This window comes from Pecten maximus, chromosome 4 (assembly GCF_902652985.1).
Source record: "Pecten maximus chromosome 4, xPecMax1.1, whole genome shotgun sequence".
NCBI classification, from domain to species: Eukaryota; Metazoa; Mollusca; class Bivalvia; order Pectinida; family Pectinidae; genus Pecten; species Pecten maximus.
Window position 1 is genome coordinate 33,465,481 of NC_047018.1, and position 24,688 is coordinate 33,490,168.

Consider the following 24,688-nt stretch of genomic DNA (forward strand, 5'->3'; position numbering starts at 1 on the left):
CAGCTCTTTGTATAGCCAGTTCCAGATTGATTCACTTCATTCACCACAGACACCGATTCGAGCGTGTATTATATCCGAGAGCGTCTTTTCCTCTCGTGTGCGGACCTCGCCAGTCATGCCCAATGTCTTTGGGTTATACAAATGTCCCGATGCCGTTACTGCTGTGGTTACGATATGACTGGTACACGATGACTTAGCGTTATGTGGTTCTAGACAGTGCAATAGCGAAATAACCCTTTGTTGTACAACCTGTAATATTACCGGGGCCGGGATCACTCACCTTTGTACATTCTGTTGTTCTGAAGAACCTCGCTCTTATATTGACATGTCATATAAATACTATTTGAACATCCTATGGACGCCAGTGTTTAAGATGGTAGTCATTTACCAAGCGGAAATGTAAAATTAATTGGAAATGTGAGGGAGCACCATAAACTGTAATGTTTTACATGTAAAGGATCGGACAGAACATGTAAGGGCCACGCAATACGACTTACAATGTAAGAGGTTTTCCTAGCAGCCCTGTATTAGCGGGCCGGCGGAGGTAAGTTTATACACACAATATATCTCTTTAACTAAATTGTACTTTATAACATAGAAGTAATTACTTTTATATTCAAATATAAGTTTTTGTAGCACGTTCCATTGCAGTCATTAAATTTAGATTATGTATTAAAATTAATTTATTGTATATAATATTTGTATATACATATTTTTGGTATATTTATCATAGAACTCTGTGGTTATAAAACAGTTTGACATCACTGATATGATGAAGTATGATTATGTTATCATTTAAAAGAAATTTGAAGTAAAGTCCATTCGGAGCTAAAGTAATTACGCTATAAGCTCAATAGATGATATCACGGACGTGTTATAATTGCATTGGTAAGGAGGGAACTTGCGTTGAGGGGATTAACGTGTTTTAAAATCAGTTTTTTTTCTAGCTTGTAAGAAATTGGCCACTGATATACAAGTCACGTGCGGTGTAGAATAACTTTTGTTTAATCGTCTTAATATGTTCCACACCTAACAATATCCGGTACGTTACAAGTATCGGACAGGTTAAAAAAGGAGTGTATCATGGTGGAGATATATACACCATGCTCAGGAGTAAGTGACCGATTTTTCATTTTAATCTTAAATTCTTCTTTTTATTTTAATGTTTTGTAACTTCTATTAAACGATAAATAGCCTTGAAAAACTAAAGATGTGGTGCTGGTGCCGGATCATTGAGTTAAAAGTTAAAAAGATTTACATATTAGAATTCTGACAACTTCTCTATTAAGGCAGCTTTTCGATTTTGCTGACAGATGTTGGTAAAACATGAGATTAGTACATTTTTTTTATCATCAGTCCGTTATCAATATGGTAAAATGTTCGTCCGTTATACATGTCTGGGATACACTGCCATGTCCGTCCGTCAGTTCGTCCGTTAACACGTTACGAATATCAATATATATCGGGGTCAGGCCAAAGTCTGGTAACAATTGTTTGTATAATTCGTAACTATACGTTTTATGGTAAATTGATTCAAGACTCTATTTGTCAATTATCATGTATTTTCTGGATAAAAAACGTTATATCTTTTATCAGAAAACGTTAAATTTCATGAAAATTCTATATCTGTCTTATGGTATATTTACTAGGCTAAATCAGATGATTCAGTTTCATTGATCACAACTTATTGTTTTTCTATCAATTTATTTTTCCTTATTTAAATTTTCGCGAGATTTCCAAACATTTGGAATAAGGAGGATTCAGTTTTGCGGAATTGTGAATTAATACGTCTGTTTTCCTATCTATTGTATTTTCAGTGTATGTATTTCTTCCCGATATTATTTTATCCTAGTAAAATGTAAATAATCACGCTTGCAGTATTTATATTTGGATCAATTGTAACACCAATCTATAAAATAAATGAAAAGCTATTCCAAATATTTGCTCATCTATCAAACAAATTCATTTTAGTGAAAATGCATACTATATATGTTTTAAGGAGCAAAAATGAAATTAAAGTGTAAAGGTAGGCCTAGGTTAAGTCGGTCCAATGATTGTTTATATATTGTTAACACAATTAGACCATTCCATGAACGAATTAGAAGGTTTCTTGCAAAACAAGAAGATCGTTGTCGAACCGTATTTAACTTATGATCAAAAATGATTTTTGAGCAAAATTCATTATCGTTATTATGTCAGATTTTTGGAATAATTTTGTAAAAATACATCATGCGAGAAGAGCGAGAGCTGGGCGGTCAAAAATACCAGAGGCACAAATTTGAGTGAGGTCTCCTGTGCATGAGGTGAACGTCAGCATATTTTGTTGTATGTAGTAGTATTTAAGTGGTGGTATTTTTAGAAAATTACAGTACATATGTCTAGTCAACACAGCTTGCTAAGTACTTCGAGTAAACTTTTAAAAAAATATAATACCATTTGCAGAGAACAAAAAATCCTTTTGCAATTACTTTACAAGAAATCGTACTCCTCGTAAATAGCAGCATGGCGTGTCATTTCCAATATGTATCCAAAAGGCAGGAATACGTGCCGAAATAACAATTAAAATCATCAACCATCTAAACGTATGTCTTGGCATGTTACATTGCGTTTTCATGCTTTATTTCCAGATGCAAATGCACAACACAATGGTATTTTTATTTCGAAAAGTTGTTTAATAGATACAAATATTATTCGATGATCATTTAGATCTGCAGACTAGAACGTGCTTATGCATAATCACAAGCTGTGTATCATAACAACGTTTCATGAATGTTACTAGACAGTTTCGAGATAAGATCAAAGATGTCAAAGCCTTTAAAATCCATCGTAAGCTTATCCCAAAGTATATCGTACCAGACATATTCATAACTGGATACCACTAATGGAATTGTCTTTCTAAATATCAAAATACCTTTATTTTGTGAAGGACGATTTGCATTCGTTATCCGGAATCGATAACGTTTCGTTAGACCTATTCCTCCACACTGGGTCAAACACTTAGTTTCTATAGTAGAGAGCAATGCAGCTTTAGCCCTGTATAGAGATTGGTACAGATGGTCGCGACTGTCGTGAGCTCACAACGTCCTCTATCTCCGCAAATACTGAAGACATGTATTCAAGATTACTTTCTGCACGTAAGAAAAACAATGTAGGCGCCAGTCTGATTGTGATCGTGACGTCACTATTGTGGCTGGTTCCAATTATGTATCGCACAAGGCATTGTTGTTGTCCCCAGGCAGACTTTTGATGCTTGTATTTAGCATTATGAAAGAAGGGTTACAGAAGGTCTGGAAATGTTTGTTCCATTTTACATTTGTTAATAAACATTTGTGGATGAAAGCTCTTTGACATTCGGTGAATAATATGTAGCGTTGGTAATAAAACTAAATATGTTCATATATTCATTTGCTTATTTATCATGGCTTTCATATTTTCATAACCAAATAATTCATTTCCATCAATTTGGACGCATGTTAAACAGTCAGTAATTCGATTTGCATGTCAAATGTTTGACACAAATTGAAACTAATTGATTGACAGAAAAAATTGTTTTTAAAGCGACATGCAAGGTGGTGACGTCGAATGAATAACAAATCACGGAAGTTGAAACAAGTTTAAAATAACTAAATGTCACCGTATTTTACAAATGATATGCAAACGCAATTACCACTGATCTCTGGAAGCTTTTCACACGTGTTTGATTTCATGTGTTCAAAGGACTAGGTAAGGTAATTAAGGATCCGGCAGATACCTAAGTTCCGTCAACCTAATTGCTTCTGTATGTAACGTTTTGCCATTTCGACATTTCCATATGTGACTGGATTTTCATTGACGTTAATGATACGTTAGAGTGCATACATCCATTGTTGGAATCTAGGTCCGGATGTTCTTTATTTTTTTTTTACTATCAAAGTGATTTTCGAAACAGAAAATATTAAGCGTATACTCTGTGTAATGTAATTACACCTTGTGGATAGTAAATGTCCCTATACTGCGGTAAGAGCAATTTTCTTAGGAAGATCATTAAACGTCGTATACATTGTTTTTATTTGCCTATCTATCTTGTATCGTGCAGCGTTTGCGATCCCAAAAGCATATTAAAACAAGAACGTCCACCAATGATTTCTAATTTCCTACTGATCGAAATTAAACTGGGTGCTATAAGAGGAATTTTAATTTGCAGAATACAGATTGGTTTAAATGATTAGGTTAAAGCAAATGTGCCATATGTAGACATTGGTTCTAATATGTTTTGTTGTTTGTCATTCCACCCTCCCCAAAGCATTTGTTCATATGACGGCATATCAAGGCAGATGTTTTAGAAGACATCACCGGAAACAAAGAAAAATGGACAACAGTGAACATTGCAGAAAATCCTTGCAGTGTGTGCACTAGACCAGTGCTGATGGCCATTATTGAAAAAGACTTTTAAGATATCGCACTGTAGGATCTACACTGTTAAACAAGGGTTATTCAACAGTGGTGTGTAATAGCAGTGATAGTTTATTACAGAGCTTGGCTATTTTATAATGTGTGTTAAACCGGAGGCAGGTTAATTCAGAGGTAAGTTATACCTGAGGGTGTTAATTACGTGATATTTTAAAGTAGAGGTAGGTTGTTGTTTTAGATATGTATGTTGCAACGGAATGGCCGTTTGTTTTCAGCTAGATTATAACAGAAATGGACAGTTTTATAAAGAAACCTACAACAGTGATAGGACTATTTGTAAGGTATGTTACAATAGAGGTGGGCTATTTTAGAATAAGGTTACCACAAAGATAGGTTATTGTTTCGGTACGTCACAGCAGAGCTGTGCTATTTGTAAGGTATTTACAACAGAGACTGGCAATTCTACATGTAGTTTACCTCAAATGTGGGTTATTTTTGTTGTACATGACGACCTATTAAATGGCGGATAATACGCCTGCTTTGTTTGTTATAATGGTGTGATATAACAGTAGTATTCTACAACAGTTGACGATAGATAAATACGGCTACAAAACGATATTTCAGAGGTTAGTAAGTCGCATGATGTTACAGTGATTGTTACAGAGCTAAAACAGAGGAAGGTTGCTATTGTACTTTGGACATTGTCTTAACATCCTTGATTTTATAATTATCATATGCGTTGAGAATACCAAGGAGTATGGACAATGCTTGAACAGAAGGAGTTACAGACATACAACATAGACTGACAGATGTTCGTGATGTAATTCAGAAATAGCGATAGGTTCATGTAGATGACATGATTCCGTGCATTGTTTCGTAAAGTTAATCATGTATTTGAACCTATGTATCAGGTTTTTAACGAGAACATCGTCAATGCGTATAATATGCGACGACACTTCTACGATTCATTAATATACAACATATTCTAATTCTTGAAATGTTATAAAAATTGATTTTGCTGTTTATTTCAAGGATGCACATGGCATTTTGTTTGAGGTGCCGTAAGTTATTATCCGGCGTTCCTTGTGAAGTTAAGTAATTTTGTCACGACGTTGGTCTACAAAGTATATGTACAATTTCCTGATGTACTGACGACACATTGGTTAAATGAATGTCGATTAGTTAACGTTTTGTAATAAAGTTCAGTGTAACGGAAGCATGTAGCCTAGGAATCATTTTTATTTTTTTGATTTAGCTGTTAGACACCGAAAATTTAAACCAAACACATATATGTGCTCGATCATAGCTCTAAAATTATCATGCTTGTCAGAAAACGCTTAGATTTTGTGTTTTCCAATCAAGTTCAGACTTGTTAAAAAACTAAACACCTCTATTCCCAGATTTCAGTTTTTTTCTCGAAAGATAAATAGTAACACATTCTCGTTTTTTGTAGATCTAATATCGATAAAATTTCTCAAATTGAACCCCCCCCCCCAAAAAAAAATCCTTATGCACATTTCATTACCGGCCTGGCTCTTTTAATCCAAGCTATTCACTGTGGATACCTCAAGTTTGCAGGCAAATTATCAATACTGTGTGATATAACGGGATGCTGGATTCGAAGAACTCCAAAGACCTTCCATTAACCTTGAACGTCCGTTCTACGGAAAATGTAATAATACTCTTGTTATCAGAGAATAATTATCAAAGAAAAATGAACTGCCATAAAATATAAAGCCAGGGCCTTTTGGAGCATGATATTCTGTGAAAAACACTACTTGGGTCAAGATTACATAATCAGAGATAATGAGCTGTGAATGATTTAATTATCTTTGCTGGGTTGTGGCCCCGCGGTGGCTGTCTATGATGCTATTATTGGCACTCTGAGTTATAGGCGGCCATATTGCCACTGGTGTCAATTTAAAGAATTTAGACGTCTAAGGAGGACATTGCTCATGTCAAATGTAGTCTCTTTCTACGTCATTGCTGGATTTACTTTCACATGTAAAATAGTAACGTTCTCTAGGTCTCCAGCAATAAAATAAAGTGAAGTGAGACGTAGAGTAATTTGTTAATAAAATATAAGTAACGGTTTGTGAAAGTTTTGTTAGGAAAGTTCCTGGATGTAATAAAACGGTAATTTGGTTAGTTACTGCCAATCTATGGGAATACAAAAGGTCACCGGCGTCTCCTCTCGCCACATACTGATAATTCTTAGTGGCTCTCTATATGTCTATAGACTGACTGATTACCGTGTGGGATTTGTGTAAATTTTGGATCGAGAAGTTCCTCTATGAAATAAAACAGTTATTTGCGTAGTTACCGTCAGTATATAGATAATGTGGAAATACTAAAGGCCGCATCCCCTTTAAATCATATTAACCCTCTATATTTCCAAATAGTGACAATAAAACTATCCGAAACAGCACTAGCCTCTCTCACAGCTGACATCAGCAGGTTCACGAACACATAAGTCATGTGTGGCTAAGGAATTAATAGAGGCGTGTAATGATATGTCGACATGTCGTGTTCCGTCTGTATCTTCTGGACGATTCCCATCCCTTAGCTGATAAAGTTGTCAATAATTACGCTAAGAGAGGCCTAGGTTCGTCAAGTAACCTTTGATACTGGTGTGATATTTTTCAATCCGTCTTTTAAGGTATGCATTTTTTTTTAAAGCTTTTCCGTGTAAAATAGTTTGGTTTAGTACTGTCAGCTAAGGACGCCCTCCCCTGTATTCGAATGCATGAGTTGCATGCGTGTGAATTTCGGGAGGCTACAGTATGTTTGTGTTTGTCTCCTTGTGATAGCGTGGAACTGATGCCGACGTTATAATGATACATCGTGAAGCATGCTGCCGAAGACACCCAGCAGGACATCCCATCCGGTCACATTATATTGACAACGGGCGAACCATTCGATTCACTCCCATAAGGCTCAGCGCTAAGCAGGAGTAACAACTACCATTTTTATAGACTCTGGTATGTCTCGACCAGAGGACAGAACCCAAAGCATTTATCACAGGGGCGAACGCTCAACTAAAGACTTAAAGTGAAGCATTGGCAAGGGAAACATGAGGAAGAAGAAAATTGTTTAAAAAAAAAAAAAAGTTGTATCCCAAATTTAGTCGCCTCTTACGATCATACATTGGGGGCAGCAGGTATGTTTATTACAGAAGAAATGTAATGACCTTGTTCTTCAATACAGGCAGTTAGTATGGCATTTTAAAAGTATGATAATTTTATCTAATCATCCTGCTTTTTTGTTATTTCATTTGAAGTAACGATAGAAACTGTTTTTGCCTTCACAATAAAGACACCATTACAAAGACACCATTACATGAAAAAATAGACGTAAAAGTGACAAGAACATAAACCAAGACGAAATTCTGTTATTTACTGTAAAGTTGGAAATATTGGCGGGGGATTTAATTTCGCTATATTCGCGGTCAAAATAAAAAGCGTGAAAATAAATACTCGGCAAATAGATGCAAATATGTAAAATTGTTTGCTGCAGACTGTAAACTAGGCTAATATGTCAATTATTCTTTTTTCAAAAATAAAAAATAACAACAACATTTAACAAGTCTTTTGTCTGTTAGTGATTTTGTAACTGCTATCGATATCATTGATCCAACATAATATGAGAAACTTGGTATGTTAAAATTGGTGGAAAGTGTTTTCGCTATGATAAACCTTACAAGTATATATATTGTCATGTTGTCTGACGTTAAGATGTATGGATATGTGGATACTTAGGATATGCAGAATTGTCAGATGTTGGAAGTTTATGAATATAAAAGGAAAACATGCCTCATGTGTAGCCTACATAGACTTTGACAGGCCATTATAGTAATTCCAACCTACCCCAGCAGATACTAGTTTACACATTATTTCGGTAAGTTGATTTTAGTCTATTTATAAATAAGTGGGCCAATAATTGCCGAGGGTAACGATCCTTTGACTCTGGTATGCATGGATTTTAATGCGATCAGCAGTATATGATAATGGAAGAAATTTCGTAAAATTGAAATATAAGTTGTCCTGTCGCGAATGATATCCGTGAAAGGTTCTTGATACTTCCGGTACATCGAAATGACGTCAGCGTTTTGATAAACGCACGCGATCTTTGGTATAGTCTCGCTTGGTTTCTAGGTTTAATTATTTCATGCAGATGAACAGGATTGGAATGACGTTGAATTTCGACACTCACAGTCGTTCATCTTAAGGATACCGCGAGACTTCGGTAAAATTGACACTTCCTGTTCATCACCGCAATAACAACGGACACCGACCTATTTTGAATTTCTATTTTCATACTTGACCGCAAATAACTAGGCGACATCTCTCTTACTGTGTAATGCGAGATCAATCTTGATGTTCTTGGCTTGCTGTTACTAATATGTTAGGTCCGCCGCACTCATTTCACGTGCGCGCGTGACTAACTATTCTAACATGTTAGTAGCCAACTCAGTTGTGTGTATGCGGAAAGAAATCGCCTTCTGATCTCGTCAACAGAACAAGACATTATCGCGGCTCTCTGATCTTATATTATGTAGCTGAAACGGTCATTAAATTTAAATTGACCGATCCCATGTTTATGCGAATTCTATCTCTGATCAATGGTCATCTGTTCCTCGTGAAGCCTATGTTTGTTACATTATGATGAGAGATAACAACAGTAGGGCGTATTATAAGTCAGGTATCAGTCCATCTTACGACGATCTGCTCACTCAGAAGAATTTCCGAGCAGATCATGTTCGGTAATATTAAGTGTTGTATTGATTAATGTAGATTTACGGCTTCCGTATCCACTTGTGTTGTAGATAAATACCAGTTTCCGGGGACGAGGAGCTGGTAGTCCGCTGTCCCAGGGCCTCTCTTCTTCACCTCATCCCACAAAACGATGCACCCCGCGATAAGGGTGTGTTTGGGCCTTGTCAAAAACAGAACATTGCACATCGACCGCAATGAAGGACCGGACTGTAAGGATCTATTTAGGAAGCATTTGTCCAACATCTTCAACGAGTCGAGGTATGGAAATGCGTCTACGAATGCGGCACTTCCAGATGGAGACGGTTTTGACGTGTGGCGCTACCTGGCGCACGAGTTGGAACCAAGAAGGGATGATCTACCAACGGTCATCAGCGTCACTCTTATATACTGCATTCTGTTTTGCACTGGAGTGTTTGGAAATGTGTGCACGTGCATTGTAATTGCGAAAAATAAGTTTATGCACACAGCCACGAATTATTACCTGTTTAACTTGGCTGTGGCAGATCTATTGTTATTACTTATAGGCCTTCCACCGGATCTATATACAATATGGTCACTGTATCCATGGATATTTGGCGAAGCATTCTGTGTGGCGCGCGTGCTTTTCGCCGAGATTTCGACGTTTACGTCAATTTTAACGATAACGGCATTCACGGTAGAAAGATATGTGGCTATATGTTTCCCAATGAAGGCACAGAGAATGTCCAGTTTGTATCGTGCTGTGCGCGTGATATTCTGCACGTGGTGTCTTTCCACGATATGTGCCATCCCACAAGCGATACAGTACGGGGTAGTGTATATCCCCGACCCTTGGAACACCACCGTAATACAATCAGCTATGTGTACTTTCAAAGCCCAGGAGGGCATCAAATGGACGTTCCAGGTGTCGGCTATTATTTTCTTTGCTGTACCGATGACTTTCATCACAGTGCTTTACACTCTCATCGCTATCACCATCCGGAGATCAACTCTTAGTCGAGGATCCATGGATTCGTCCAGTAAGGAACATCTACGTGGCGTGGAGCTCCACGCGCAGCAACAGGCGCGGGCGCGCCGCTCGGTTCTAAAGATGCTGGGTAAGTATCGTCTGTCTTAGTGTAGTCTCATCATTTAAATCCAGAACACGATGGAATGATATATTTACATGTAGGTGAAATTGTATTGCGGTTAATAAGCCAAGGGAGGTCAGCTCAGCGTAACTTTGTAGACCTTCAAGTGACGTCATGAACATACTGTTCCTTTCTTCCCTTCTAACTAACAAGGCGGAAGTCGGTCATATCGACCTTTCTGGGTATACAAAGCAACAAATGTTGTTACCTGACGAAGTCTAATTAGAAACATGGCCTTCATTACAGAAAACGTCTTTGATATCGTCATTATCATTCTTAGGGATTTTTCGCGCTTACCGGGACATTATAACATTCTAACGTTCATTTTGTCTAAGTAATGAAGAACCGACCTACATTCAAATTGATCACTGACAGGTACATAGGCTTTGGTTTGTTTTTGTTTAACGTCCCATTAACAGCCAGGGTCATTTAAGGACGTGCCAGGTTTTGGAGGTGGAGGAAGCCGGAGTACCCGGAGAAAAACCACCGGTCCTACAGTCAGTACCTGGCAACTGCCCCACGTAGGTTTCGAACTCGCAACCCAGAGGTGGAGGGCTAGTGTTAAAGTGTCGGGACACCTTAACCACTCGGCCACCGCGGCCCAGGTACATAGACTACAACATCTCTTCAATATTGTCTTTAAGTTCAAAAGTATGAACGCATATACAATATATTACCCTCTGGTCTACCACTACAAAACTACGAATAAAGCTTTCCGAAAAAGACGTCGTCGTATTATATGCATGGTGTTCTGTAATAAGTTTAACACGTGTCATTTTAGGATACATAAATAATAGATGTGATTAGAGGTGAATAATATTCAGCTTACAAAGTACATAATGATATGTGTTGATAGTGATAATTAAAATAAAAGAAAATGTGAGAGAAAGTTTTTAATGTGGTTAACTGGGAATCAGGTTCGGTTTATACCCACTTAAAACAGCATACAAGGTATTGCTTCTGACAAAACGGACCTGCTTGGTAACGTTCAAATAGCATGCTGATTTCATTACATATTAAAGAATTACGCTTGATCGTCAATCCCGATGCAGTACAGTTTGCAGAGATTCTGTCTGATAATTTATAATTCGTCAGTTAGAATCTACTTAACTTCAGTAACTGAAATTTTAGACTAGCCACCAGACCCTAAGTTTTGTTTTTATTGCTAATAATTGCCAAGCTAAATTCTAATACTAGATTATCTGCCCCTAGTTTGAAACTCAGAATCTAGAATCAGACATATCCTATGGACCAAAATCATATATCTCAATTCTATTCACAATTTTGATATTCTAGGGGCAAGTCTAGTGAACATTATCAATGATATGAAAAATAAAAAAGGACATAACATTACTTGAATCCACGAAAGGCCACTATGTAGAAAAATAATACGAGGCAGATGAGTAAATTCTTTTTCAAGATGAATTCATTTGAACTTGATAAAATTATGTTTTTACAAAAATATTTTCATCTAAAATAATTACTTTAGTAAACATACCATAACGTTTGGCCGAGTCGTGTATACGAGATGTAGATAACATCAGACCAATCGTAACATGCTTTTAACTTGTTACTACGACGTGTTAACACATTTTAATTAGGTTGGCCTAGTCACCCAGCGGTCTTTCACCAGCAGATCTGATTTAGCAGGTGTAAGGTTTATCTGAGGAATCACAGTATACGTTTGATGGTACAAGTACAGGCTGTTTGTATAACGGAATAGAAGCGTTCCACTTAACAACACACGCGCAATATCTTCTGAAGTTGTGGAAACGTAATCAAATAACTATGAACTGCATTCCTCTACGTTACAATCCTTGACGTCATATGGTAGATGTTGGTATAGGCTCTGCTATCAAGCTAATATATTGGTTTTATGTTTTATGAAGAGACATTCACATATTAGTGTACGCGTTCTAAAAGGTAGGGCTAAAATATCTGTCGATTTTATTACAAATACACAATTTCCCGACAAAAGAAGACCAAAAAAAAAAAAAAAAAAAAAAATATATATCTTACCCAACACAGTGTGTGCATTCAGTTATAGTTTAGCTGAAAATATGTGCAAATTTGATTACAATACAATTTTGTTAATTTTCACAATCCCCCTTTTTGACATTTTAGCATCTCGATGTACATACGCCTCGTTAGTTATTTGTGTCTTGAAGATAACAGAATTCAGTCACTGAAACGCCACACATAAAATCCGTAAACATTTACTTGTAATAAGGTTTGAAGCTTTCCCCCAGCGTGAATGTACAAAATACAGAGCTTTCTACAATTTTAAAGCTTGTATACCTGAAAAGGGAGAAACCAAAATTGCTCTATTTAATCGAAAATAAGCTCAAGTGAAAAGGAAATCCTCTGTTCACATAACAGATACCGTCCTATGCAGCAGTGGACAGAATTTTACCATTTTATCACAATCCTGAACTATACAGTGCGCAATTTATGATGTATGTGTCGACAAACATACACCATAACGAATGTTAGCAGTTTTACGGGTTTAGCAATAGTGGTAAAATTGCCCGAATCCAATTTTGAATGATAAATCGTACCATATTTCTCTTCTGATTCGGCGCCTTCCAATTTAATATGATTAAATGAAACATTAAATGTGATTTTAAGACCGTAAAATAACAAAAAATACCCAAAATAATGCCCATTGCTTTTAACTAAAGTGCCCGTGATCAAACAGCGCTGCCTATTTGTCTATTGTTGTCTTTTCAATAGTCGTTTGAATCCGCTGATATCGCCAAAGAGACGGCTGCGAGCGTGGTCATTCTAAAAGTACAACAGCAACGCGGCACAGAGGCATTTATTCATTTATGGCCAACTTGCCAACTACCGATAATGATGAATCTTTTAATTGATAAGGCATACTTAAGGTTCTGCTTGGAAAGTCAGCATGTTGGCATTTTCAGCAGGCCTATTTAAACAAAATGTGAAAATATTCACCAAATTAGGTTGTGTCGTTAAACGTTTGAACTGGTTTTCTTCCACGTAATGGACCCATGATACAATGAACCGGGGTATGCTCATTTCATCACAAACAAATCCCGACTGAACTAGAATTTATTCAAACTCGGCTTTGGTGGTGTTATTAATAGTCCGCTCCGGGGTTTTCTTTGGTATGGCTCAATAGCGTACAAATTAATTCAAGCAAATTTCATCCATATCGATATAACGCAAGGGTTGTAGCTTTCTCTTACGTACCCTTTCCCCATGAGAAATTATTTCTAAGCTTGTCTAGATAATCAAAAGTGACGTTTCAAGCAGCGGTGTCATTTTGATCTGATGGGGTGATAACAGAATTTGTTTATTCAATAGAAATGCTTATTGCTTGCGGGATTAAATTGATAAAAAACGTTTCATGTTTTCTGGAACTTGTGAGAGTAATAATTGCATTGAGAAAAAAATGATCAGATGCAACAGTCTGTTATTAAATGTAATGATATACACACAAAGTTGACTTTCTATTGAAATCCAATATAGAAAATAGAATATATTAGATTTTTGGGCTATTCCATATCCCTCTCCAGATTGTGATATTTCGTTCGACTTTTTTCACATCTCCGTCGAGATTATGAAATTTCGTTCGACCTATTTCACATCCCAGTCCAGATTGTGAAATTTCGTTCGATCTACAATGTATTTCACATCCCTGTTCAGATTATGAAATTTCGTTCGACCTATTTCACATCCCAGTCCTGGTTGTGAAATTTCGTTCGATCTACAATGTATTTCACATCCCTGTTCAGATTATGAAATTTCGTTCGACCTATTTCACATCCCAGTCCTGGTTGTGAAATTTCGTTCGATCTACAATGTATTTCACATCCCTGTCCAGATTATGAAATTTTGTTCGACCTTTTTCACATCCCTGTCCATATTATGAAATTTCGGTCGACCTATTTTACACCCATATCCAGATTATTTCGACTTATTTTGCGTCTCCTCAGTCACCTCCTAGATCACATAACACATACCTAGAAGGACAAAATAGCTGATTTGTACAGATTAATTCATGTTTGTATTTTTTGTATCTTACTCTCGATTTGTATTGGAAGATGCTAGCATCTTCTGTAAGTTTTGTACAATACTTTGACAATGAAATAATAAAAAAACTCAAATACTCTTCTATAATTTCTTTTCTTTTCTCAATTAACAAATAACCATATGGTTAGATATTCAGTTTAAAACCGATAACATTTTAAATTATGTTAAAAGCTATACAATTTCCATTAATATTGAAAATTAAAGTTAGCATAAGCGATTTTTGGTAAATAGACCTAAAGCAACCTTTGCCTAGTACTAACTGATATAATTATCGTTCTGAAAAGTGTAAATTATATGATTCACAATTTGCAATGCAGGAAATGAAAAGTCCAAGATGCAGACGAGTTCATATCGATATCAGGAAAATAACTGCATTGTGTAAATGAAACAGATTGAAATGATTACAAGGTTGTGTAAATGGCCATATTAGTCGTGAGCCTCATTATATTGTATCATGAAAAAATGACACTCCCTATGTTCAAGTGGGATCGCCTACCTTGAATCTTGACAGTGTATACAGCGTATACCTGATTTTTCAGTCGAGGATGTAGAAAGGGATACAAAAATGTCGAAACATTAACATCAATCTGTATCATAAAGCTGTTTCGTCATAGGTTCGAAATGGCGAATATCCAGAGGGAAATTTATGTGGTAAATAGCCTTAACGAGTTGTTACATAATGGAAAAATTAATATGTCTGGTATTTCATGGATACTTGGTAAGAATATGAAATACATGTGTTTATTATGATACCAGTATTCATGAGGATTAAAATGTTATCTGTAGGGTAACGGCAAACCCCTGGGACTCCACAGTGCCTATCACCATGTATTTACAATAGCCATCTTTGAAGAATATTCAATAATATAGGTTTTTAGAAAGTTAGCCAAATGGTTTTTTTCTAGAATAACATTTATATTTCAAGACGTGTTTTATTTTAGGTGGATGTTCTCCGGGTACTCCGGCTTTCCTTCATCTCCAAACCTGGCATGTCGTTAACTGACTCTGGCTGTTAATAGGTTTGTTTTAAACAAACTGAACCAAACCTAACTAAAACAAACAATTTTAGGTCTACACATCCCTTACAATGCATACCTATCCGGCGAAACATCTATTATATAGCCGAAAAGCAATTCATGTCGGACCGTAAGAGAAATAATGTGATAGTGATGTATTCAAATAATGTCGATGTCTCCTCATATTTGGAATGTCCTCTTAGTCATTTCTTACCCTGCAGTTGTCATGTCATGTCTCCCCGTGTTAAAAAATGTACATTAATATATAGTTAAATGTTAACGTTTTGAGGGAAATATACCCGGGTTACTGTATACCATTATTGGTTGGTGAAGCTTTTCTCAATGTTTCCTTCTATCAGATAGTTTCATGATACAAACCTTTCTATATACTCGTGATAAATCTTCTCAACTATGAAAATGGAGAATGATACACACGAAGAACCTTTCATTAATACTTTAAATGATCCCCCTACCTAAAAATCATATGGGCACCGGGCTCTTCCAAAATCATTCAAATATCGGCGTTCATCCGTGTTTGCAAAGTTTTGTTATTTTTTAACGTTTCAATTTTCGTTATTTGGTGAAGATTAATGATGAAAATTATGAAAAGTTTTCATAGAACATTTGAAGATTTTTTTTATATTCTTTTATGAAATTGTTGTTAATATAAAGATAAAGTTCATAGTCCGGGTACAGGAAACTAGTTAGGAACTGGATGCGGCGTACGCATTGTACCCCAACCTGTGTAAACTACGATAAGGGCTTAGGAAGCTTTGTCGACGGTTTTATGCTATCCCACTGGATGAACTCTCTCCCCACATATTTCTTTGAATGCTGTCTTTTCTATAATGATAATTGTTTTCTATTTTCCTTATGGCAGAATATGTTATTTTCTTTTTAACACCAGAGGGATTCGAGAGCTAAATATGGAAGCCTCATTAACAGTAATTAGTTAATTACAATTGTGTACACGTGTGTAACCATTGATTGTCGTCAAAAGCAAACTTTTACTGTGATGATCTGACTTACATATGCCCTAAAGTCAAGCTTCCTAGTAGTGTTATTCCCCAAAGTCATGCTTTTATGGCTCCCATTTCCTCACATCTGAGTGGTGTACTGAGAAACATCCTAGAGAATATCGCCTTTAAATATGAATTTCGTTATAGATTCAGTTTGAACGTGATAACACAGCTGTTTCGTCAGTTAGAACTCTGCCTTGATGCTAGGAGTTCAGAATGTTGAATTCGAGAAGGGAACCTAGGAAAACAATGGACGTAACAAAGATTATAATGTAGAAGGAGATACGCATAACCCCAATAAATTACAGCTGTTGGATGATGCCAAGATGGGTGAAAATGGCATAAACAACGTAATACATACACGTTATAGAGTGGTGTAACTACTAACATTAAATTAAAAATGAAAATTATCTCAGAGAATTCGAGAATGTTAGCCCATTTCTTTTAACATTGAAATCCAGTTTATAATTCAGGTAAAATATAACAATGATAGTGTATCCAGTCTCGTGTAGATGACAGTTTACTTGTAAACCTCAATTAGATGGTTTTATATTATCTTTATGTTAATATGCGTTACCCACTTATTTTCTTTTCAAAACAATTTCTTCCACAAATATCAAAATTCCTTAGAGATTTACCAGAAAACACAAAACTTAAGATTTACTTCTACTATAAACGCTGTGTGATTGTCTGAGCTAATAATACATTAAAAATGACCTGTTATGATTCCGACAACTAGATTGCCATAGCAATTAATATATATCACCAACTACGTTTTTCTCTCTGTTTTTCGTTACCATCGAAGAACCATTTTTTTGGGGAATACGATTTTAGTTGTTTTTGGTACATAGAATAAAAGGAGACTTTGTACAAGTTGGTTCTCCGATGCGCTCTATGTAAAAAAAAGTGATCCGAATTCGGCGAAACCCTTTTTTGAAAGTTGCAAATGGCCCAATGCTGCAAAAATATGGTCATATAATAATGAAATATCCAATTTTTTTTTTACAAATAAAAATGTTTATACGATATAAATTTTAAAGTTGGTATTAAAAAAAACTCACTTTTGTACATTTATTTTTATATTTAAAAAAATTCTTCCATGGATAGTTTTTTTTAGTTATTAAGTATTTATTTATAAAACCTTTTTACATCGGTAATATCACTACGCATTATATGAGTATACCAACAAACACACGAGTATTCAAAACAAATAGTTCAATCTGACTCATATTTTTTCTGGTAGAAACAAATGATATGATTATTACACTACAAATACAACAAGTACAAATAGTTCAACTGTCCATTTCAATATTGACACTACACGGGAACTTAATTAAATTCACTCAAAACCCGTACACGGTAGGTTTTAATCTCCAAAATTACAGTTATATTTCTCGCTGTTGTGTCCCCATTGCTTATAGCTAGTATTTTTATTAATTCACCCAAATTTAAAAATAAAAGTCAAACTCATTTTAGTTTCAAATGTAAGTCAGCTTGTACGATGCTTTAAAGGGGCGTTTGCCTATCAGACACATCAATTGACCTGCCTTGGTTACGGCTTTCCGTTGTTGCGTAATAATCTAGAGATATGTCATAGCTATACTAGGGTATTTAAGTTGACAGGTTATGGTGGCACGCAAGATATAATGTTTAGTGCATCCATCAGTGTCACTGTTTAGGAGAACACAGCTTTAGTACTATTGGAAATATTTGAGGCAGCACTACCCGTGTATTCACGTGTATGAGCTATATATAGAGCGGGCTGAAGTTAGCAGCGGATTCGTTATTCGTTATTGGGGATTCGAATAACGAATCCGCTGCCAGCAGCGGATTGGAGATTCAGTTTTTTTTAATGTTTAAATGATATTTCTTTTAATTGACATTTTGACGATTGGATTCAAATAACAAAACCGCTGCAGCAGTGAATTGGGGATTCAGTTACATCTAAGTATTTTGTCTTATAATATGTGATTGGGGATTTGAATCCCCAATCAGCTGCTGGCAGCGGATTCGTTATTCGAATCCCCAATAACGAATAACGAATCCGTTGCTAACTTCAGCCCGCTTATATATAGACGCTGTTTTTGATATGTCTCCTATCAACGTACCCAATACGTGCATTGTTGGTCGATACATATGGTTCGAAAAGAGAGCGGGTGGGTAGTGTTGAGTCATAACTATCCCGCAATGTTGGTTGCTTAGTTCGTGGGCGGTATTGTTACACGTCAATGTCCACTTATGTGACATACGTGCAGCTAATATACGAAATTGCGGCGTCAGAATATACGTCAACGTCCCTAAACATAAAACAAATATTTTTTTCTGTAAAGAATAACGTTTCCCCTAAAATATATTGTGCTGCGGTACATGCAAGAGCAGTTTGCTTTCCTCTGAGGACGGACACGGAGATGTAAGACTGCCTAATGGTTTATCGAGAATAGGCCTCTGGGGGCATGCCTCACAGAAATGGATGTCGGAGGCACTTATACACAATATAAATGACATTCCAGCCAATCACGGAATACCATGATATAATAGCTAGTTTTGTTTGTGTGTAAGTTTGTCGATTTTGGTTGAGTCTTCTGTGTACAGCCCAATTAAATTAACCACATGCCCTTTGACTGATACAGAAAACATATGTCTTACCGCGAGGTACGTGTAAAGTGTAAACAAAGCACTTCATTTTCCTTCGATAAGACAAAACATTTGTTATTGAAAACACAAAAGTGTTTGTGTACAGTAGCTGTGTATATTTTCGTTCGTGATATAGGTATTAATTTAATTGGAACAATAAATCATAAAATATATCTGACGTGTTATTGGCAATGTTTGCCACTTAAACCCTTGTCTGGACATATTTTAGACCAGTTAATACAAGTCTGACACAGAGCAGAAAACATCAATAGCGATAACCATCAGTTGTATTCGATTTTTGTGGAAATCATTATACGTCAGATCGTATTAGAAGAAATCTAATCAAACTAACACACAAAGGATTGTCTTTAGGCAGGATCTCAGTGTAGTGTTTTTAGAAGCGTTTATATTTTGCTTGAATTTAGTGATATAGAAATACATAGACAGATAGATAGACAAAAAAATAAATGAATTATAATAAACACCAATGGTGCACTTGGCTACCCCTCATTTTCATTATAGTCATAAGTATATTCTTCTCCTTATCCAATAACAAGTCTGGGTGTTTTCCTGTCTGGTGTTATTGCGGCCGTCCTGAAAGTCCTGTCAAATAGGTCGTCTACAAATATCCGTAATGCTATCGACAACATGTTGTATGCTGCCTGCAAAACACAAAATTGCAAACATATTGATAATGTTATTTTGCTCTTATAGTCCGTCTGATGTAATAGGCTAATTGTGTTTGTTTCTCCGCGGCGGTAACATCATAAAACTGTTATCCCTCACACCACGCATACAGCATAGGTTCCTCAGATCCTTTGGAAAACGGGCATACTTTACTACCGGAACCCCAATTCTACTCTCTAACCAAAGGTATTTACAACGGAATGGTAACGGCTTTACGCTACTTAGCGTTTTATATCTGGTTTGTATCAGACCCTGTGATTTATAGACACACAAGGGGTTCTACTATACTTGTAAGTGCTATCTCATAGCGCTTACGTATACTGCCGCACTGTTCCTTTGACGCTCATTTGTAATGTACCACAACCCTCAAGTTTTGAAGATAGTCAAGAAACAATCGTACAACTACAATTGTTATAATCCTGATTCCTTGTCTCGTCAAATGTTTCCCGATGATGCCAATTTAGATCTTTTGTTGTAAATGTGCATTCTCAGATTTACTTCACACGTGATTGTGTAAATAGAGATTCTACATACAAACAAAGGAATAACTAGTCTATGTATGTTAACAATGCTAATTAACGCCATTTTACACTCAGGTCAAAACGGAGATATGCGTCCGTGAAGATATTCACTTTAATGTTGAGATAAAAAAGGCATAATAGAACAAAGGGTTTCAACCTTAGTTCCGATTGGTTAAAGGTAATTTTCTGACCGATTTCACACTGAAGGTTTTCATTAGAAGCCTTGAGCATCGAGGTACCATAGTCACGAAGCCTGACGATACCACTAATACCGATGCTGTTATTACACACAATTTAAATTCTGACTTGAAGGCGAGACTACTTTCACTATTCATTATATCAGTTTGATAATGTTATTTGAGAAAGTGGAATTGAAACATGAACCAGATGTTACAAGTAACAATTGCATAACAGTTTTTTTTACTTCTCTTCTTTCTAGATGAGGCTATAACTTTGTGAACTGTTTAAATGTAGGTCACAGCACATAAACCATCGTACCTATAAGTACGTTATTGTAGTAAATATCACATGTGATTCACTGTAAACGCCAATGCTGATACTGATATCTAACCCCACCCCCTCCCACACACACACACACACACACACACACCCACCCACACACACACACACACACACACACACACACACACATTTTTGTTGTTGTTGTTCACTGCATTGTTTTTACTAGATATCTTAAATTACGAGCGTTATATAGTTTTAAAAAAATATGCTACTTGAAACTAGTAATCGTCATTCATTGGACGGGACAGCCCGACCAATGATCGAACAGCTGTTTCCAATCTGGCAGGATAGATTGTCAGTGAAAGGAATCGAACAGAATGTAATTCAACTATAACATCATCTTTTTATTCTTATTCTTATATCATCATTTTTTATGTCGTCACTGTGATGGTATAACTTGTTTTGGCCAATCAAAACGTTACGTTCTATTTACGCATCGCAATAAGAAGATTTTCCAATTGAAGCGAAGGTAGAATAATTTTTTTTTTTTTTTTTTTTTTACAATTTATACGGCTCTATACGTGCGGAATACAACATCGATATAACGCTAAATGAGTGTATTTGGACTGATAAACATCTCATTTTTTTCGTAAATGTAAAATGGTTGTGTTGTCTGATTTATTTTGTCAGCTCCGACATCTTAGCGACACTAAAAGGGTGTCGGATAATTCAATGTCCTCATATACTAGTGCACTCTGGCTCTTCACCGGACATCTATCTGTCAGAATGTCAGGGCCAGAGGAAACTCTGGATGAATACACTCTAATATTTACATTTTAGTGGCAAAGCCACGATATAAACTAAGTAAAAAGATTTGCAGTCTATATGACCATAATTGACACACAAAACGTGACATCAATCCATGCCGCGCGTGAATATATTCACCGACCGGAACTACTTGTAACTAACGTAAATCGTTTTTTTATGTTAATTAAAAAGTATCAAAAAGACATTTTATACAATATTGTTACACAAATAATAATAAAAATTGAACAGACTGTGTTTTTTTTCGTATTATTTCAATGCACTTTTTTGTTTGCCAATATGCACATGACAAATGAATTTTGAAAAAATAGGCTGTTCTCGCTGAATATTGGCATTTTTTATGCTAATTCATTTTTAATTTTCAAAAATAACAAAACGAATATGTCGAGAATGTAAATATAAGCACAATATGACGTTTGTTTGCAAAGCTCTGGCATCTATATCGACCATAGACACCAAAAAAAGACAGTTTAATCCTTAAGTAGACATTGCGAGTTATAGGCATCTGGAAAACAGTATAGCGAGCAGTCGCACGACCTGTTTGTTTCCGAAATTAGCACTAAAAAATTCCATTCTTCATTCATCACCTCTTGATGTTTAAAGATATGTCATTTGTATCATAGGTAACTTATTATAGACAAATGATACATGTTACTAACACTGCCAGGTTGGTAATGTTTTGTTGGATTATAGAATGCTTATTTTGTATAGGGAAATAATGAAACGGACTATATATTATTTATTTTCAAAATATTTATGGTTTGGCGAACAATGAAGCCAACTAAAAGTGACAACATTTCCTATTTCTATATCCATGTTATTTACGTTGTAAGTGCTACTGTCTATTACAGGTGATACATTTTGCCTAATGTAAGATGTAAAGACATTCAAACTATTTTTATAATTGTTTCTTTTATATCGTTTCAGTGGCAGTGGTGGTGGCGTTTTTTGTGTGCTGGGCACCTTTCCATGCCGAACGTCTCATGGCAATTTACATCTCGGAGTGGACAGGCTTTCTGCTCAAGATTCACAAGAAACTGTTTTACTTGTCTGGGGTATGCTACTTTATCAGCGGGACTATCAATCCAGTTCTATACAGCATAATGTCCCTGAAGTTCCGACAGGCATTCAAACAGACTTTACTGCGACAGTGTTGTCGCAAACCTACTCGACATCGACCGAACCATTTTTCCTACAAATTCGTGCACAGAAATGGCCACACGGAGACGAGCTACACTTCGGTCGGCCCCATCGGACATGGGGCGGCTCGCCGGCCGCTCAGTCGGCCGCTCCCTACGAGGGCAACTCAACGGCTCGGAGACAACAAACCTCTCGCTCACAGTTCGGGCTCCACATCAAGTCAAAAGAGAGAGAGTCTTACTCGCTCTATTAGTGGAAGCAGTCTGAAATCAACTGACGAAATGTGCGGAGAGGAAGACATGCAGGAAGTTCTCTTCCAGATCAAGTGTTATGACAACAATCGTAACACGGCAGAGCTAGTAATAGGTGTCTGTTAGGACGCTAGCCAAGGATGAGCTCTTGAGAACGTCTCATATATTTCGGCAGACGTTAGTGCTGTCTGGACTAAAGGACGAACTCTGTGTGCATCCTTGGTTTATGTCTTCAGACATCAGTACTGAGCAGATGGTCACGTGGTCTACGATATGCAACATATTCAGCAAGAGCAAACACATCGTACGGAAACCCTTCCTCTGTCTGAGAGAAGTCTCATCGAAGGATTTCTTCGATGTGAAAATGTCCAGGCCACATTGCTTTAATCAAAGAACTTCTTGTGTGTAACCGGCATCTATTATGTCTCGGATGCATTACATCGAAGGAAAGGCGGTAATGGATAACGCTCACATACTTGGAGTAATCAAGGGCCATGGACAGGTGCAGACAAATACTGTCGCTTGATCACGTGAGGTTATGGCAATTAGAACAGTCAGATTGGTTTGTTGTCTCTGACAACGACAAAATAACTAATGGAGGTTGTGGCACTTCCGCTAAGAACAGGAAGTATCGCCGTATGTCTATTACTGTGCACGGGTTCCGGGAACTCTGATTCATTCGTAACCCTTCGTAAGGATGTTGGGAATGGTGCTATGGAATGTGGTCCTTGCAGCCAGAAATATAAGTAATACAATGGAACATATTTATCACTGTATATCCATATATTGTAGTTATGATCGTTAAACATTAGCAACTATTTTCAGGCATTTCCGACAATTCATTCGATTTAAAAGGAAGTCAATTAATTACAATGAACGAGGCACAAGGCCGTTTCTTTATTCCTATTGTACATACACGTAGATCTACAGACGCGAATCCATCATGTGGAATTAAGGCTAAGTACCCAATCGATAAGTCTGACTAGGTATTATTTCAGATAGTGAGTTATATAATATCATTGAACAGAATGATCGTTAAGGGAACTCATATAACGGTACAGACAGAACATTCACAGACATAATTACATTTGATGTATATGTACGACTGGGATTGCAAATGTGCATGCTATTATAATTTATACAAAAGTATGTATAAACCCATCTCAAGGAAATTTTTATAACTTCATGTTAGCGAGTAAAAAAAGTAAGTGTGATAATGTTTAGCCGGTGTGACGGAGATCTACTTAATCTTTGATTGATAAATAAACATCACCATACAAACTTTGATTTCTATATAAAAAGTGTTGTAAATGCAGTGTTGTGGTTGACCTTTTTTCATGCATGCGAACGAGTCTGTTTACCGTGCTGTTTAAATGACTTCATATACATTTTCCATGAATGGCAGCGATAGGTTCTGAAGTGAAATAAACAAGAATATATCAGACCGAAATGACATTGTAAACAGACGTGACACCAAACTATGATGTTATGTCACCACATGCGTGCACACGGAAGAACCAATCGGCCACCAGGACGTCTTTCAATTGCCAAATCCAAGAACCTATTGTGATTACAATAATGTCTGGTACTGTTTTTGATTCCAGTAAAAGGAATTACCTCAGCATTACTTCGACTCCGTGCTAGGAACCTGTGGAGAGAAACCATATCAGGATCGCTACAACATCATGCTAGGATCCCAAGGAGAGGAATCACATCAACATCACTACGCCATCATGCTAAGATCCTGAGGAGTGAATTCACATCAGAATTACTACGACATCATGCTGGGATCTTGGGGAAA

General features: G+C 36.5%; 1 protein-coding gene across 1 annotated transcript; it reads left to right on the plus strand.

Moving 5' to 3' along the window:
• On the plus strand, positions 1–24,202 carry LOC117325889 (pyrokinin-1 receptor-like). The gene is made up of 3 exons (XM_033882393.1): positions 1–544; positions 9,215–10,240; positions 22,424–24,202. The coding sequence occupies exons 2-3, from the start codon at positions 9,295–9,297 to the stop codon at positions 23,011–23,013; spliced, it is 1,536 nt and encodes a 511-aa protein (XP_033738284.1). The 5' UTR covers positions 1–544; positions 9,215–9,294; the 3' UTR covers positions 23,014–24,202.
• The last annotated feature ends 486 nt before the right edge of the window (positions 24,203–24,688 follow it).